General features: G+C 39.7%; 1 protein-coding gene across 1 annotated transcript; it reads right to left on the bottom strand.

The window, feature by feature from the left end:
• Positions 1 to 6,008: 6,008 nt before the first annotated feature.
• LOC101983575 (60S ribosomal protein L26-like) lies at positions 6,009 to 6,536 on the bottom strand. The gene is given in 1 exon segment (XM_013353101.1): positions 6,009 to 6,536. A coding segment is annotated over 1 exon segment (438 nt). The 5' UTR covers positions 6,498 to 6,536; the 3' UTR covers positions 6,009 to 6,059.
• Positions 6,537 to 15,360: the final 8,824 nt, after the last annotated feature.

The raw sequence follows: 15,360 nt of genomic DNA on the forward strand, positions 1-15,360 counted from the left end.
TGTCAGACATTACCTATGACATACAAAAGAGTTATCTGAAAAAGTGGAAGCCCATTGGAAAAAAAAAAAATGTCTCCATCAGACTGTCTTGTAGGCAAACCTGTGGTGTATTTTCTTGATTGGTGATTGATGTGGACGAGCACAGCCAACTGTAGGCAGTGACATCCCTCATCAGGTGGTCCTGGGGTGTAAAAGATAGCAGGCTGAGCAATCCAGGGGGTAGCACGCCGGCCAGCAGAGTTCCTACATGGCCTCTGCTCCATTACTTGAATGTTGGACTACAACTGTGAGCTATAGTCGCAATTCTTTCAAGTCGTGGTACTCTATAACAGTAACAGAAATCAGACTAAGACAGACGGTATGCAAGAGCTCTGCCAAATTTGTAACCCAGAGCCTCTGAGTTCTAACATGAAGCAAGCAATGGAAGAACAGAGGAGGAAAATTTTCTAGCATGTGCATGTAGTCTTTAGGAAGGGATCTGCACGACACAGCAGCCAGAAATCTTAATAGTCCCTTTTACCTCTTTCCTATAATGTATTGTTGTTGCCTCCCAGGCCTGAGTGTGGCAGGTGCTGCACGTTCTATGGGGAATATATTTCGCCTCCATCTTCATCTAAATTATTATCATTACATATTCATTTCATACAGTCATGAGTTTCATAAATACATTTTCATCCACATATACCCTAGAGACTCCACCAGAAGTCTCGTAAAACTAATAAGCACTTTCAACAAAATAGCAGGGCACTAAATTAACATACAGAACCCAGTAGTTTTTCTATATACCTTTCTTTAATGAGCATACAGAGAAAAACAATCAGAAAAGCAGCCAATTCACAGCAGTTTCAAGCATCCTTCAGAATAAACCTAAATAGAGATGAATTACTCCTACAATGAAAACTTTGAAACAGCAAAGACAGATATGCATGAAAATAACTGCACTATACAATGTAATCTACAGATTCGAGGCATCTAAATTCCAATGAAATTCTTCAATAAAATATAAAAAGTACCCAAAATTGACAGGGAAGCATAAAAGAACCCAGAACCAAAATTTTGACCAAAATGAACAGTGCTGGGGGTATCCTAATACCTGATTTAAAATTATATTACATGGTCATAGTAACAAAGCTAGCATGGTATTGGTACAAAACCAGGCATATATACTAGTAAGATAAGATCAATGACACAGAAATAAACTAAATAAACTCAGCCAAGTTTCATTGTCAGACTTGTAGATTTTGTATAAAACTGGGAGTCACTCTCTACCAAACCCGAGATACACAGTATATATACACACAGGCACACAAACACCTACACGGCCACGTATACATACTCAGATATACTTTCAAGATCACTGTAGAGAGAACCACTCTGGGAAAATGGCAGGAAGCAACTCCAAAAAAAGGAATTACTCCTCAAAAGGAATAGCTTTAGTAGCTCTTGGCCTAACAGCTCCTCTAGCCAGAACTCTGCTGCCCAGGAAAATGTATCACCTCCAGGGCTTCTCTTGTGGGAAGCTTCCCTCTCTGTGCCACAGATCGGCCAGGACAAGAGCAAACCTCAAGGATGCTCAGCCCATCATCAAATCATTCATATCTATTCTAGGACCTGAGAATTAACACAGACGAGGAGACTGTATATCTAGAAAATTAAAGTTAATATATCTTTTACTGGTTTTTACTAATTTGCCAGGATAAAAATCTACATGTGTCCTCTACAGTGTGGATCACATGGTCCTCAAAAACCTGAGTGTTGAAAGTGTGATCTCCAGAGTGGCACCACTGGGATGTGAGGAAACAAAAGTGGGAGTCCACAAGTCATTAAGGGTGTGCCCTGGAAGGGGACAATGGGACCTTTATGCAGCTCTCTTGCCTTCGTCTCTTTCATTTCTTAGTTGAGTGACTTAATTCAACCAACACATTTCTGTCATGATAAACACTGCTTTTCACTAACCCAAAGCATTGGGACAATTCAAATGGGCTAGGATATCCAAAACTTGGAGTCACAATAAAACTTCCTTCTTTATAAATGGATCATCTCAGGTACTTGGAGTAACATAAAGATGGTTAACAATCAGCAAAGCCCCCCCACACACACCTTGCACATGCACATCCCAGAAATAGTACATGAAACGAATTCTCTGTGCACTTACTCCTCACTTCCCCCTATCACTGAAAACCAGCATTGACTCAATGGGCCTTCTCAGTTCTCTCTGGGAAGTTTCTCACATGAACAAGTGCTTTTGTTTTGATCTTTTCCTTTGTAAGTTCAGTGGTATGATTCTTGGGCTATTGTCTCTAGTTAAATATTCAGTCATCGGTCACCATCCTCCTTTGCACAGTGGGAAGATGAACTATTGTTTTAAGATGTCATGTTCATGCCTTCCACATAACGGCTAAAATCCCCTCGCTCCTTCTGGACTCAGTCTTGGGCTTTGTTTTATTGAAGGCGCATTAGCAGACAGGAGGCAAGCAGAGAGGGCCTTGTATCTTCCGTTTTCAACCTTTGCATAAAATGTTTCCTGAGTATGACCACGAGCTTTAGGATCCAGAATAAAGACTCCCAACAGTAAACTGTCTAACCTGACACCCGGAGTCAGCAGCATGCAGTAGCTAAGCCAGGCCAGCACACGGCAGACCTGTAAGTATGAGAGTAAGGATGTATCATTTTGTGCTGCTGGGATTCAAGGACTTTTTAATGGAAAATTCTAACACTCTTGTTTTCCAAAATAAGGACTAAAGTCAGTAAATGTCTTTGAATCGCTCTGCTGACAGTAATCAAGATGGTTGATTATTCTTGATTGATCATTAGCACATAGATTGGTCTTAAAGCCAGATGGGGCGATGAGGCATCCACGTGCAGCCAACAGGAAAAGAAATAAAGGAACAGACATGGAGAAAGATAATTTGTAAAGTCTGGGCCAAGTTTGAAGCAGTCAAGGTCATAGGAATGCATTGTATCCACTGCTTGATTAAACAGAGAATCGGAGACACAATTGATACAATCAGTCAGCTGTCAAGGAGCTATTCTATTTTAATAATAAAATACTTTACTAGCCATGGCAGTTCATGCTTGTAATCCCTGTACCCAGGAGGCTGAGGCAGAAGGACTGCCATAAATTTGAAGCTGGTCTGAGCTATCTAGTGAGTTCTAGGTCAGCAAGCTACAGGATCAAAGTCCAGTCTCAAACATAATAAGATAAATACTAATTTATTACTGCCAGTTCTGCTCTCTAAATGATAGACTAGGTTGATGTCTATAAACATTTTAACCCATTATAACCTAATATAGAACCATTATATATTATAAATCACTATGAACTATAAATTATATATTTATAAACTGCTATAAACCTAATCTGAATTAAAAATGCATGTCCTCCCTCTACAAGAATGCACACAGCCAGCTTTAGTGTATAGACTAATGAGAGGAGACAGTCCCTCCTCTCTACTAGTCAGTGTCCCTTTTCCAATTAAACAGCAAAAGTCAAACCTCAAGAAAATTCAGCTTCTACTAGTAGCCTCTTTTTTTGATTGTTTCATGTACAAAATATGTTAATTATTAAAAATTTAATCTGGGAATAACTGCTCACTACTGCACTTCTTAGCAACCTAGGTGTTGAGATAGAAGGTCTAAGCTTTACTGTGAGTTCCAGGCCAGCCTAGACTACAGAGTAAAACCTTGCCTCAGTCAGCCAATCAATCATAAAAATAAGTAAATAGGTAAATCAATATTTATGTTAAATCAGGTAATCATGTTCATTTAATGTCTTATTTTCCAGGTCCATGGAGGAGGATTAGGAAACTTATCCATTTAAATAGACCAAACAATGCTACAGAAGAACGTTTGAACATCAGAAAGAAAGAAAAATCACAGTAAATTATGTGTTATGCTGTATACACAGTTTGTTTATTGGTAAAATTCATATATAGTCTTCGCCCTTAGGTAACCCAAAAATTAAAAAAAGCACACACAAATATCAAAGCATATTATATTGGATCAATATTTCATATCTTTGTCCAGTTTTTGAAAAGACTTTGCTTATACAGACGTTTATGTAACACAGGTTGGTCTCAAGCTTACTACATAGTTAAGTATGGCCCTGAGTTCTCATCCTCCAGCCTCCACTGTCTCATGCTGAAATTACAGGTGTGCACCACCCCACACAATTTATCTAATATGGAAGATACAACCCAGAGTTTCCTGCTTGATAGGACAGCACTCCAAAAATGTAGTCATATCTCAGCAGCTTATATTATTTATAAAAATAAAAAACTCAGCTATTATCCATCCATACTTAATTGATACTACTTTTGAATGATGTTTCCCTCATTAAGACAAATAGACGTGAACGGTGTAGTTCATTTTAAGCCTCCTCTCTGTGCCACGATGAAATCAAATATGTATAAAAGTATAATATCATCTCGGGGCTCATTATTATTAGAAGTGAGCATGAGCGCTGTCTGTAAAGCAGTTTTACATTTAATTAACCAGTATGAATTGTTCTCAGCTTTGTCATCTAATTATGCCTATGAAAAGCAAGTCTCACCACACGCATTCTTCTTTCATGTCTGCACAGCGTGTTTCTTCCTGGTAGAGACGGGCATGATTAAAACACCTGGCCTTTACACGTGGGCTCAGCTTTCCTCCGCGTCAAGGATTATACCCAGGTGAAGAGAGGAACAGAAGGAATGAAAAGCTTTGGGCTCCAAGTCTGAGGAGGTTTAAGCAGATTCACACCGACTGCGTGCGAGCATTGAGTGTCTCTCAGGGTCTCATCTCTGAACAGTAGTGCCTCTCTTACCTGACCTGGCTGTCTAGACCACTGAGTGACTGTGGGAAGAGAGTAAAGAAGTTTCTGAAGGCTGAGTCATGCCAGCCATAGCAACGGCTAAGCACTGTGCCTATCTGCAGTGACAGCTGACTTGCCAGCAGTCTCATGTGGGCATTTTGCTGATGCTGTATCTGACTTAGGAGATGGTGAATATCGGTTGTTAACTTGACAGGAGCTAGAATCACCTAGGAAACTCTGGGTATGTCTGGGAAGGAGTTTTTATACTGGGTGAATAGAGGTGGGAAGACCTACCCTAAACATGGACTCTGGCTCTGATCTACTCCCTTGGAGGTCCCTGGCTCAGGTGCGCCCAGACCAGCAGAGGGTCTGGCTCAGGCCTACTCCCTCAGAGGTCCTAGACTCATGCCTGGACCCACAGAGATCTCTCATCCCTGCCTACTCCCTCAGAGGTCCCAGATTCATGCCTAGACCCACAGAGGTCCTGGCTCAGGTCTAGTTCCTCAGAGGTCCTAGACTCATGCCCAGACCCACAGAGGTCCTGGCTCAGGTCTACTTCCTTGAAGGTCCCAGATTCACGTCCAGAGCTGTAGCAGTCTCTGGCTCTGGCTCACTTGCTCAACGGTTGCTCCCCTTAACTGCTCCTGTGGAGTTTTCTGTTTCAGGTCTGCTCTGACTCAGGTTGCTGGCTTAGACCTGGGTCCACCAATGTCCCTGGTCTGGATCATCTCCTGCTTCTGTGGAGCTCACTTTCTCAGGCCCACTACAGCCCAGGTAGCTGGCTCAGTCCTGCTCTTTTGGAAATTGTTTTCTTAGACCTCTGGCCTGGGTCACTGGTTCAGTCATAATACATGCTCTTAACCACTGAAACATCTCTCCAGCCACCTCTCTTCCTCCCTTCATAGTCTAGTGGTATTTTAAGTGTCTTACACTTGATATTCAATGCAAATTATGAGTATTCTTTTGTTACTTTCAGTCATTCACTTCTATTATTACAAAGATAACTGACCAGGGAACAATTTGAAATTTGATACTGGCAAATAGTATTAAATGCACCTGTACAGAGTTTTTAAGTTCACAGAATTACAAAATGGAAGGTGCTACCTCCAAGTTACTGTCTGGTAAACATCATTGACTTGCTTGCTTCTAACATTACCAGATACAGTTAAATACCATGGCAACAATACAAACTTGGGGGCACCTTGTGTTTGCATTTTTTTTTTTCTACTCAAGCAGTCTTTAATGAAAACTGTATGAGACGCCCCTACTCCTGCATCTTCTCAATCGTTTCTTCCTTGTATTTGCCCTTCTCCTTTCCTACTTGTCGAGACTTGGCTTTCCTTTCCAGGATCTTCTTTCGGTCTTTGTCCAGCTTTAGCCTGGTGATCACCACCTTGCTGGGGTGGATGCCCACATGGACAGTTGTGCCATTAGCCTTTTCCCGCTGCACCCGTTCAATGTAGATGACGTATTTCTTCCTGTATACTTGGACCACTTTGCCAATCTGCTGGCCTTTGTAGTGTCCCCGGACAACCTGAACTTCATCATCCTTTCAAATGGGCATAGAACGAACATTGTACTTCTGTCTCAGCTCTTTGGAAAGGGGGGAAGACATGATCTTCCTCCGAATGTGAGAAGGTGCATTGAAATGTCGTTTGCGGTTCTTGCTCCGGTCAGAAGTCACAAATGGATTGAACTTCATTTTGGCGGCTGCGATCCAGCGATGGCCGCAAGAGGAAAGAGGTCTCGTGTTTGCATTTTTAAAAGAAGAGAATTGCCTGAAAATAATCTATTAAGGCACACAGCTGCTTTCTGTTTCAGCGTAGAATAATGTAGCCCCATATGCCAATATTGGCATGGGTACCCATATATTTTAGGAAAGCACAGTTTAGTGACCCTCATAAACACCAGCCTTCACGTACCTATCCACCAAGGGAAACCAGCCTACCCAGACCATTTGTGTTCTGAGCCACAAAGGCTAGGTGCGCCTCACTTCATCTTTTATAAATGGCCAAGAAATGTTAACTCATGGTGAAATTGGTGTGAAACCTGGTGAAGATGAGAAGTAGATAAATAAGCAAATGAATAAATAACTAAGTAAAGGAAGAAAGAAAGAGACTTGTAAATGTTTAGGTCCTATTGAGTTGCTAACCAGCATTACTAATCATACAGTCTTTTCAAACATATTTTTCGTTGGTAAGTATATTGTTTGTGCTTCTTACTGTCAGTGTAACAGAACAGCTGACAGAGATGAGACACCCAAGATTCATTTTGAAACATTGTGTGGAGTGCTGCAGTGGAATGGGGGGAAACATTTTAGGGGGAGCAGCTTGAGGCTGTGGCAGTCCAATGTGAGACAGTGGGTTACATCATACCAGTGATCAGGAAGCAGGGGAGACTGTGGGCTAGGACTAAGGATGGCATATAATGACCTAAAGAACTGCCTCTCTACAGGTAACTTCCTGCAGCCAGAGTCTACCTCCTCAAGGTAGACTTCATTCCTTCCGCAACCATGCCAAATAGTCCTACAAACTGGAGACCGAGTGTTAAAGGAAGGCTTGAGTCTATAGTAGACTTTCTACTTCCAAACCCAGCAGGAGGAAGGTGACTTCATCTGTCTTGTGAATTTGCGAAATCAGACACTTTGACTTCTCAAGTGTTGTTCATTATTGTGCAAACAACACAAAAATCAATTATGCAAAAATCACTCCCTAATTCAATTGTTTCGTTACTAAATCAGGCTGGCTTAATTTCCCTCATCTCAACACAGCCGCATAAATTAGTATAGCCTTATTATAATTACACATTTGCCTCATAATGAAAGCAGAAGTTGTAAAAGAGAAAAAAATTAAATATCACATCACTTAGGTATTTTGAACGTGAAATGAATTAGTTACTGAAGCACTGACATGCAAAACTCGGGATTTTCTCCCCTGTAAATTGTTCCCATTGTAGCACTGGGTTTTAATTTGAATTTAGAATAGGCTCATTTAGATAAAATAATTGCTATTAATCTCACAAAATTGATATTTTTAGTTAGTTGAAAAATTAAAATAAATTAGATCAGTCTTCAAGACGTTTTGTTATAAAAAAAATTAGTTTCATTTGGCAAAGGTTAATCCTCCATTGCACAATACTGAAGTTTGAGAAGACAATGAGCTAATACAACACACAATTTATCTACTATTGTCATAGGACTATTTAAAAACAGAATGATGGAGTTTTTCAATGGTGACTGCATTATAAAACTTACATATGAGAGTCTGTGAGGGGAACTGTGAGGCCTTGTATCATCATTTGCATGCTGATGTTAAAGGGCTTGTTTTACTGGACGATGAAGAGGGAACAATTGAACATGCCTTTTGAATTGTGATTTCTTCTGGAATCTGCACAAACATTACACATTTGGAACATATATACAGACATGTGTAAATATATTTGATTGTTAGGAGTTGATTTTTATATAGTTTTCTGTTGTAGTCATCTTTGTCAGGGATGAACATATTAAACCATTTAGGTATTTTCTTTCTAAATAATGAGTTTTAGGAAGTTTAATTAGTTATTTGTTTATTTGATTATATATATATATATTCTTTAAGATTTTCATAAAATGTGAATTGATCATATTTATCTCCCTGCCCCAGCTCTCTTCAGATCCATTCCTCTTTTTCTTCCTTTCCAAACTTGCATTTCCCCACAGACATCAATGTAAATTTTTACAGCTCAAATATTCTTGGATGTTCTTTGTAATATGAAAGCCTATTGTTTATCTTTTGCCTGGTATAAAAGATATCCAACAGATACAGAAGATCACAAATGAATTCATATGTTAAGGTTTCCACATGCCTCTGGCCATTCTTCTCTCAAACTGATCTGATGAGCCAAGGGGTGTGGGATTCCTTGTATGTATGTGCCTATTCAATGATCATAGTCTGTACAGCTTTTTTTCCCTGGGGCCAGAAAGAAGGTTCCGGTAGAAACTCACAGATTCTCTTCAGAACACATTCCCATCTATTCACCAGAAATGCAAGTCACTACAAGTATTTTCTGCTGAAAGAAGAGTAATTGCCTTGCAGAGAATACAACAGCTAAGCACAAGCTAAGAAACATAAGCAAGCCCTAGCCAGGGGATGTGGTGTCAGGGAAGACAGAAGCCCAGTGCAGAGTAGAAAGCATCATGAAACTCAGACTTGCTTTGGATCCACCCCTCTTTGTCTCCATGTGCAGTAAGACCATTCCAGGACATTCTGCATTAGTTTACAGCAAACTGAGTGTTCTCTGCTTTTTGTTCCTGGGGACTTATAAGCCTTCAATGAAGGCAATGGGCAAGTTGACTGAATGTAAAAAACATATCTATACTAGTAAGTCTAAGTTGACAGTATTTAACATCAAAGAAAAATGAGAAGGGAATAAAGAATATTGTCTCCTTCCTAAAACTAAGGTTGCATGAGAAGAAAATATTGAAGAAAAAAATTAATATTGTTTTTGTTAACAAGCAACAATTATAAATTTAGGGGCTATCAACAAATAGAAAAGGGCATCTAAGTAAGGTACATTTGAAGTTCTAGAACCAACTGCATGCAGGAGTGAATACAATCTCTGTGTTAGGGGATAGCAAAACATACAGCTCAAAGTGTTACAAATAAAGGTTAATTGATACACAGCATGGTTGTTTATTTGCATGTCACCAGTGGTTCCTTTGGTACTGTGACAGCAAAGTTGAGTAACTTTGCATCTGAGAGTGTATGGTTTATGAGTCCTGAAACACAAGTTATCTGGCCTTATATAGAACAGCCATGAGGGGCTGGAGAAGAGATTCAGCATTTAAAAGCACACACTGCTCTTGCAGGGAACAGGATACTTCTCCCAACACTTACATCACTGCAACTCTAGTTCCAGGGGATCCAATGCATTTTTCCTGGCTTTTATGAACACTGCATGCACATGCACAAGCCCCCTTATGTACACACACTTAAAAATTAAATATTAGAGGTTGCAGGCATGTCTTAGTGAAATTAAATGTTAGAAGTTGGAGAGATGGCTCAGGGGTTAGGAGCACTTGTTGTTCTTATGGAACATCTGAATTCAGCTCTTAGTACCCCGTGGTAGCTCACAACTGTCTGGAATTCCAGTTCTAGTGGATCTGATGCTCTTTGGCCTCCTTGGGCACGAAGCATGCACACGGTACACATACATACATACAGGCAAAATATTCACGCACATAGAAAAATAGGTTCATTTATTTAAAATACTAATCCTAATTATAATTAGAAGAAGAACTATTCTATATGTCCTATGTTTTTGTTTGTCTGGGTTTTTTTTCTGGTTTTTGTAGTTGTTCTGAGATTCCATCATTTCAGGCTAGCTTCACACTCCAGGGCTCAAGTGATCTTCAGTCTACCAAACCAGTAGGACTACAGGTATGGCCAACTGTATATTGTAGACTTAAATATTAGTAACTATAATAATTGACATATTTTCATTATCTTTTCTTAGTTTGTCAAATTCTTAAAACTATTTAATTCAGAGCATTTTCTTTCTCTAATATTTGATGAATAGAAAATACCTACAAACATGTTAAATGTAAATTGAGCAGAAAAGTCATAAATATTAAACCATTTACTTTGTTATGGTGGTTCTCAATGTTTCTAATGTGAGACCCTTTAATACAGTTTCTCCTGTTTTAGTGATCCTTAGCATAAAATTATTTTCATTGCTACTTCATAACAGTAATTTTGCTACTGTTATGGATCATAATGTAAATATCTGTGTTTTCTGATAGCCTTAGACAACCCTTGTGAAAGGATTGTTCAACCCCAAACTAGGTGTAAGCCACAGGTCAAGAACTACTGCCTTTATAGGTTGTAGCCCTGGTTCCCCGTTCCTCAAAGGCATTTGCAGAAAGCTTCTTTCCACCCAAAGCTGAAGCAAAGTCTGCCCCATAGGAATTCCTACTCCATACTGGTGTCCATATAAAAAAGGAGATATTTCAGAATGGCTAAGACAAAAAACACCAATGATAGCTTATGCTGGAGAGGATGTGGAGTAAGGGGAATACTCATCCATTGTTGCCAGGAATGCAAATTGTACAATCACTTTAAAAATGAATATGGAGGTTTCCCAGAAAATTTGAAATCAACATACCTCAGGATCCAGCAACACTACTCTTTGGCATATACCCAAAAGATGCTCAATCATATTTCAAAAACATTTGTTTAACTATGTTCATAGCAGCATTATTTGTAATAGCCAGAACCTGGAAACAACCTAGATGCCCCTAAACCAAGGAATGGATAAAGAAAATTAGAGTACTATTCAGTGGTAAAAAAACAATGACATCTTGAATTTTGCATGCAAATGGATGGAATTAGAAAACACTATCTCGAGTGAGGTAACCTAGACCCAAAAATATGAATATGGTATCTACTCACTCATAAGTGGTTATTAGCTGTAAACAAAGGACATTGAGCCTATATATAGTTCATGATCCTAGAGAAGCTAAGCAATAACAAAAAACATATATAGATTCACCTGAAAATTGGAAACAGACAAGATCGCCTGACAAAATTGGGAGCATAGGGGTGGGAGGAGAAGGGAGGGTGGAAGGGGAAGAAGAGGGTAGCGGAGAACTTGAGGGAGCAGGATAGTCATGATGGAGGAAGGAAAGAGATGAGATCAAGCAAAGAGATATCTTGACTGAGGGGACCATTATAGGATTAGCAGAAACCTGACTCTAGAGAAATTCCTAGGAATCCACAGGGATGACCCCAGCTAAGACCCTAAGCAATAGAGGAGAGGGGGGCTGATCTTCACTCGCCCTGTAGTCAGACTGATGAATATCTTAAATATCACCATAGAACCTTCATGCAGCAACTGATGGAACCAGAGGCAGAGCATTAAACTGAGTTTCCAAAGTCCAGTTGAAGAGTGGGAGGAGTGAGAATATGAATAATAAAGACAAGACCATGATGGGTTCACCAACTGAGACAGTCTACTTGAGCTTATGGGAGCTCACCAACTCCAGCTGGACTGGGAAGGAACAGCGTAGGACCAAACTAGGCCCTTTGAATATGGCTGACAGTTGTGTGGCTGGGGTAAACTGAGGGGCCACTGGCAGTGGCACCAGGATTTATCCTTACTGCATGTACTGGCTTTTGGGGATTCTACTCTCTTTGGATGTATACCTTGCTGAGCCTAGATATAGTAGGGAGGGCCTTGGATCTTCCACAAAGCAATGTACCTTACCCTCTCTGCAGATTGGATGAGGGTAGAGTGGGAAGTGGTGTGGAGGGAATGGGAGGAGGAAGGGAGTGGGAACTTGGATTGGTATTTTTTTTAAATCTAATAAAAAAAGAGACATTTGAGCATACAGCGATCATCTGAAGTCATATACACCCACATGCGGAAGTGTGTATCTATAATCCCAGTGCGATGGTGAGATGGGAGAAGAAATTAGAGAAGCTACAGAAGATTGAGAGAAAATAAAGAACTTAGTCCATTATATTTCATAAGAATATATTTGCATTTTTGTACATATGTATAGACACACACCTGGATAAGTAAATATATAAATATACATATTGATAATTTACATATTATCATTTTTTTCTGAATACTGTTCTTTTACCTTCTCAATATATCATGTTACCAAGAAGCAAAACCATCACACTTTATCATATGTGAATTTGAATTTGTTTAGGCATACATTTAGAAAAAAACACTGCTATCCTTGGTGACTTGGTAAACTTGTTGTTTAAGACAGCAAACCTCTTCTTGTTGGCTATTATTCAATAACTTTATTTCCCTGATTTATTTTCTGTTTCATTTGTTAATGAAGACAAAGACATCCAGATAACAAACAGAAAATCCTTAACCATGGCATATTTAATTTATGCAACATGATAAAAATGTGATAAACATGAAAAATAATGGGCCAGCTGAATAGAAAAAAATATACCCTTGGAAATGAAAGTATTTTATTATTGAAAATATTATTTAGAAAAAGAGAAACTTGGTGTTGGTGGAGCAAACTTATAATTCCAGCACATGAAAGTCTAGGTAAAGGGAGAACTGGAAGTTCAAAGCCAACCTGTGCTACATAAGGACACTGTATTAGAAGAAAGGAAGATTGAGGAAGAAAACAAAGAGGGAAAGAAGAGGGAAAAAAGGAGGTAAGTAGAAAGAAGGGGAAGGAAAGGAAAACAAGACAGAAGAGGAGGAGGCAGAAGATGTAAGGAAGCCTGTGCTATCCAAGTGAAATGGCAAGAAGTCTGAACCAAAAGGATGCACGAGAGAATCTGGAAGGATCCGGCTTCAGGTCTGGAATTGGACTTGTGGCCTGCACAAAAACACAGGTAGACGAGCCAGGCAGGACCACAAGACTCTGGCTGACACTGATGCTCTTTGTAATAGCAGGCTGGATGTGAGCAATCTGTATCTTTAAAAAGTCAATTTATGCTGGGTGGTGGAGGTGCACGCCTTTAACCTCAGCACTCCAGAGGCAGAAGCAGGTGGATCTCTGTGAGTTTGAGGCCATCCTGGTCTACACAGTGAGTTCCAGGACAGATTTAAGCTACACAGAGAAATCTTGTCTTGAAAAACCAAATAAATAAATAAATAAATAAATACTTTAAAAAGATAAAATAAAAAATAAAAAGTCAGCTTACAAGCCTGGTGGTGGTGGCCCATGCCTTAAACCCTAACACTCAGGAGGCAAGCATCTAGGGTACTGTGTTTCCGAGATGGCAGTGACTTCATTCTAAATCCCATTGCCCATTGGTGATCATCAGTTGTAGATTCTCAGTCTCACTTCTCTCAGTAGAGATAAACTATAATAATAAAAAAAAAATCTTTCCATTGAGAACAATCAGGTGTGAGTATCCTTTTGCAACTCACCGCTGCATAAACAATTCTTGTTCAATTCTAAAAAAAGGTAGGGGGCTGGGTGAAAGTATCTTCAAAATTAAGATATAATTCAATAGTGGAGGCCACAAGAACATTTAAAGAATGAGATGGGTTGTTTCTTACTATTACATGGGGCTAATCATTCCTGGACCACTTTATCGTCTTTCCTTATTTAAGTTTTTGCTGTTATTTTGAAATTTTAGTTGTCTCCGGTTCTGTGTACACATTTGTGCAGTACCCATGGAGGCCAGGAGAGGGCATCAGACGCACTCACATGCTCATGCATGTAGGCATGCATATGCATGTGCACAGGCACATGCATGCATGTGTGCGCATACACACACACACACACACACACACACACACACACACCCTACACCACACCCTTGTTGGAATACAGTCTGTATTTAGCTAACTCACCTGGATTCTGGGACTCAAAGTCAGTTCCTCTAAAGGGGCCATATTTGGTCCTAGTTTCTGAGCCATCTCTCCAGTCCTTGACTTTATTACTCTTTTTTGAAGAGTTGTTTTCTACTTCAAACATAAAACCTAGGAAAATATTCATTCTGGTTTATAACGGATACACTTTGTAAAATGAGTTGGGACAGATTAGAAAACAGTAAAGTCATGGACAGAAGTTCACTGTGCAACTGTCACTACAGCGTGTGTCCCAGTCAGTTGGTAGGACATCAGAAGAGATGAAAAGGGAGAAAGCAGAGCCTGCACTGTGAGCAAAGTAAAGAAACTCTAAAGGTAATGCAAAGTCAAGGACCCTCTGTCAGCCCTGTGCTCCCCTAGCTCTCCAGGAATTCATCTCAGATGAACCTCACATTGCCAGTGGCAACCAGGTTGTCCATGCATACCCAGATTCCACATAAACACTCTTCTGCTAGTGTACCCACATTTCCTCAAAAAACCAATAAGGATTCTCCTACAGAAAGGCCTTATTTAGTTCATGCCAGGATGGTCTTCAGATTTATGAAACTACAGAATGGGTTGTTTAACCCATTATTTCATTTATTCAATTATCAATCACCCATCATTTCATCCAAAATGTCAATTGCTACCACATTCTTCAATGCCAAACTTTTAAATTCCAGCATTAAGCAAACAGAAGGTCATATTTTCCCATATGGTCTCCACATATGACTCCTGTTGTATGCACAGTAACCATTGGAAATGTCATCCTAAAAGCTATAACTTTTGGGTAGTCATCTTCTCTTAAGTCACATGCCTCCTATAAGGCAGAATTTGAGCCCGGATATCATGGCCTTTTTCAACCTTGTTTGTATGAAAAAAAAATAAAACTAGTTTATTAGCTGTCTCAGATATTCAAGAAAACTGCAGGAATTATATTGTTTGTTCACCTGCCACCCACTGCCCAACTGCACTTTCGGTTCAGACTCTTCTCCAGCCGATCATCCTCAGAGACCTCATGAGGTAGCTTCTCTCTGGCCCATCTTCTGCTGCGTCATGTGTTTGCAGAGACAAATCTGTTCTGGAATTCAAAGATGGGTAAATATATCATAAAATATTTAGTAAGTATAAATTAAACAAACATGAGAGAGCGTGATGGGACAGTGGTGGGAGTTTGGATCGCTCCATGAGCATCATAACGTGAATGAGAATGAGCCGCTTGTAAGAGCCTTGACAGCAGGAGA

The sequence above is a fragment of the Microtus ochrogaster genome, unplaced genomic scaffold (assembly GCF_000317375.1).
Source record: "Microtus ochrogaster isolate Prairie Vole_2 unplaced genomic scaffold, MicOch1.0 UNK2, whole genome shotgun sequence".
Lineage (NCBI taxonomy): Eukaryota > Metazoa > Chordata > Mammalia > Rodentia > Cricetidae > Microtus > Microtus ochrogaster.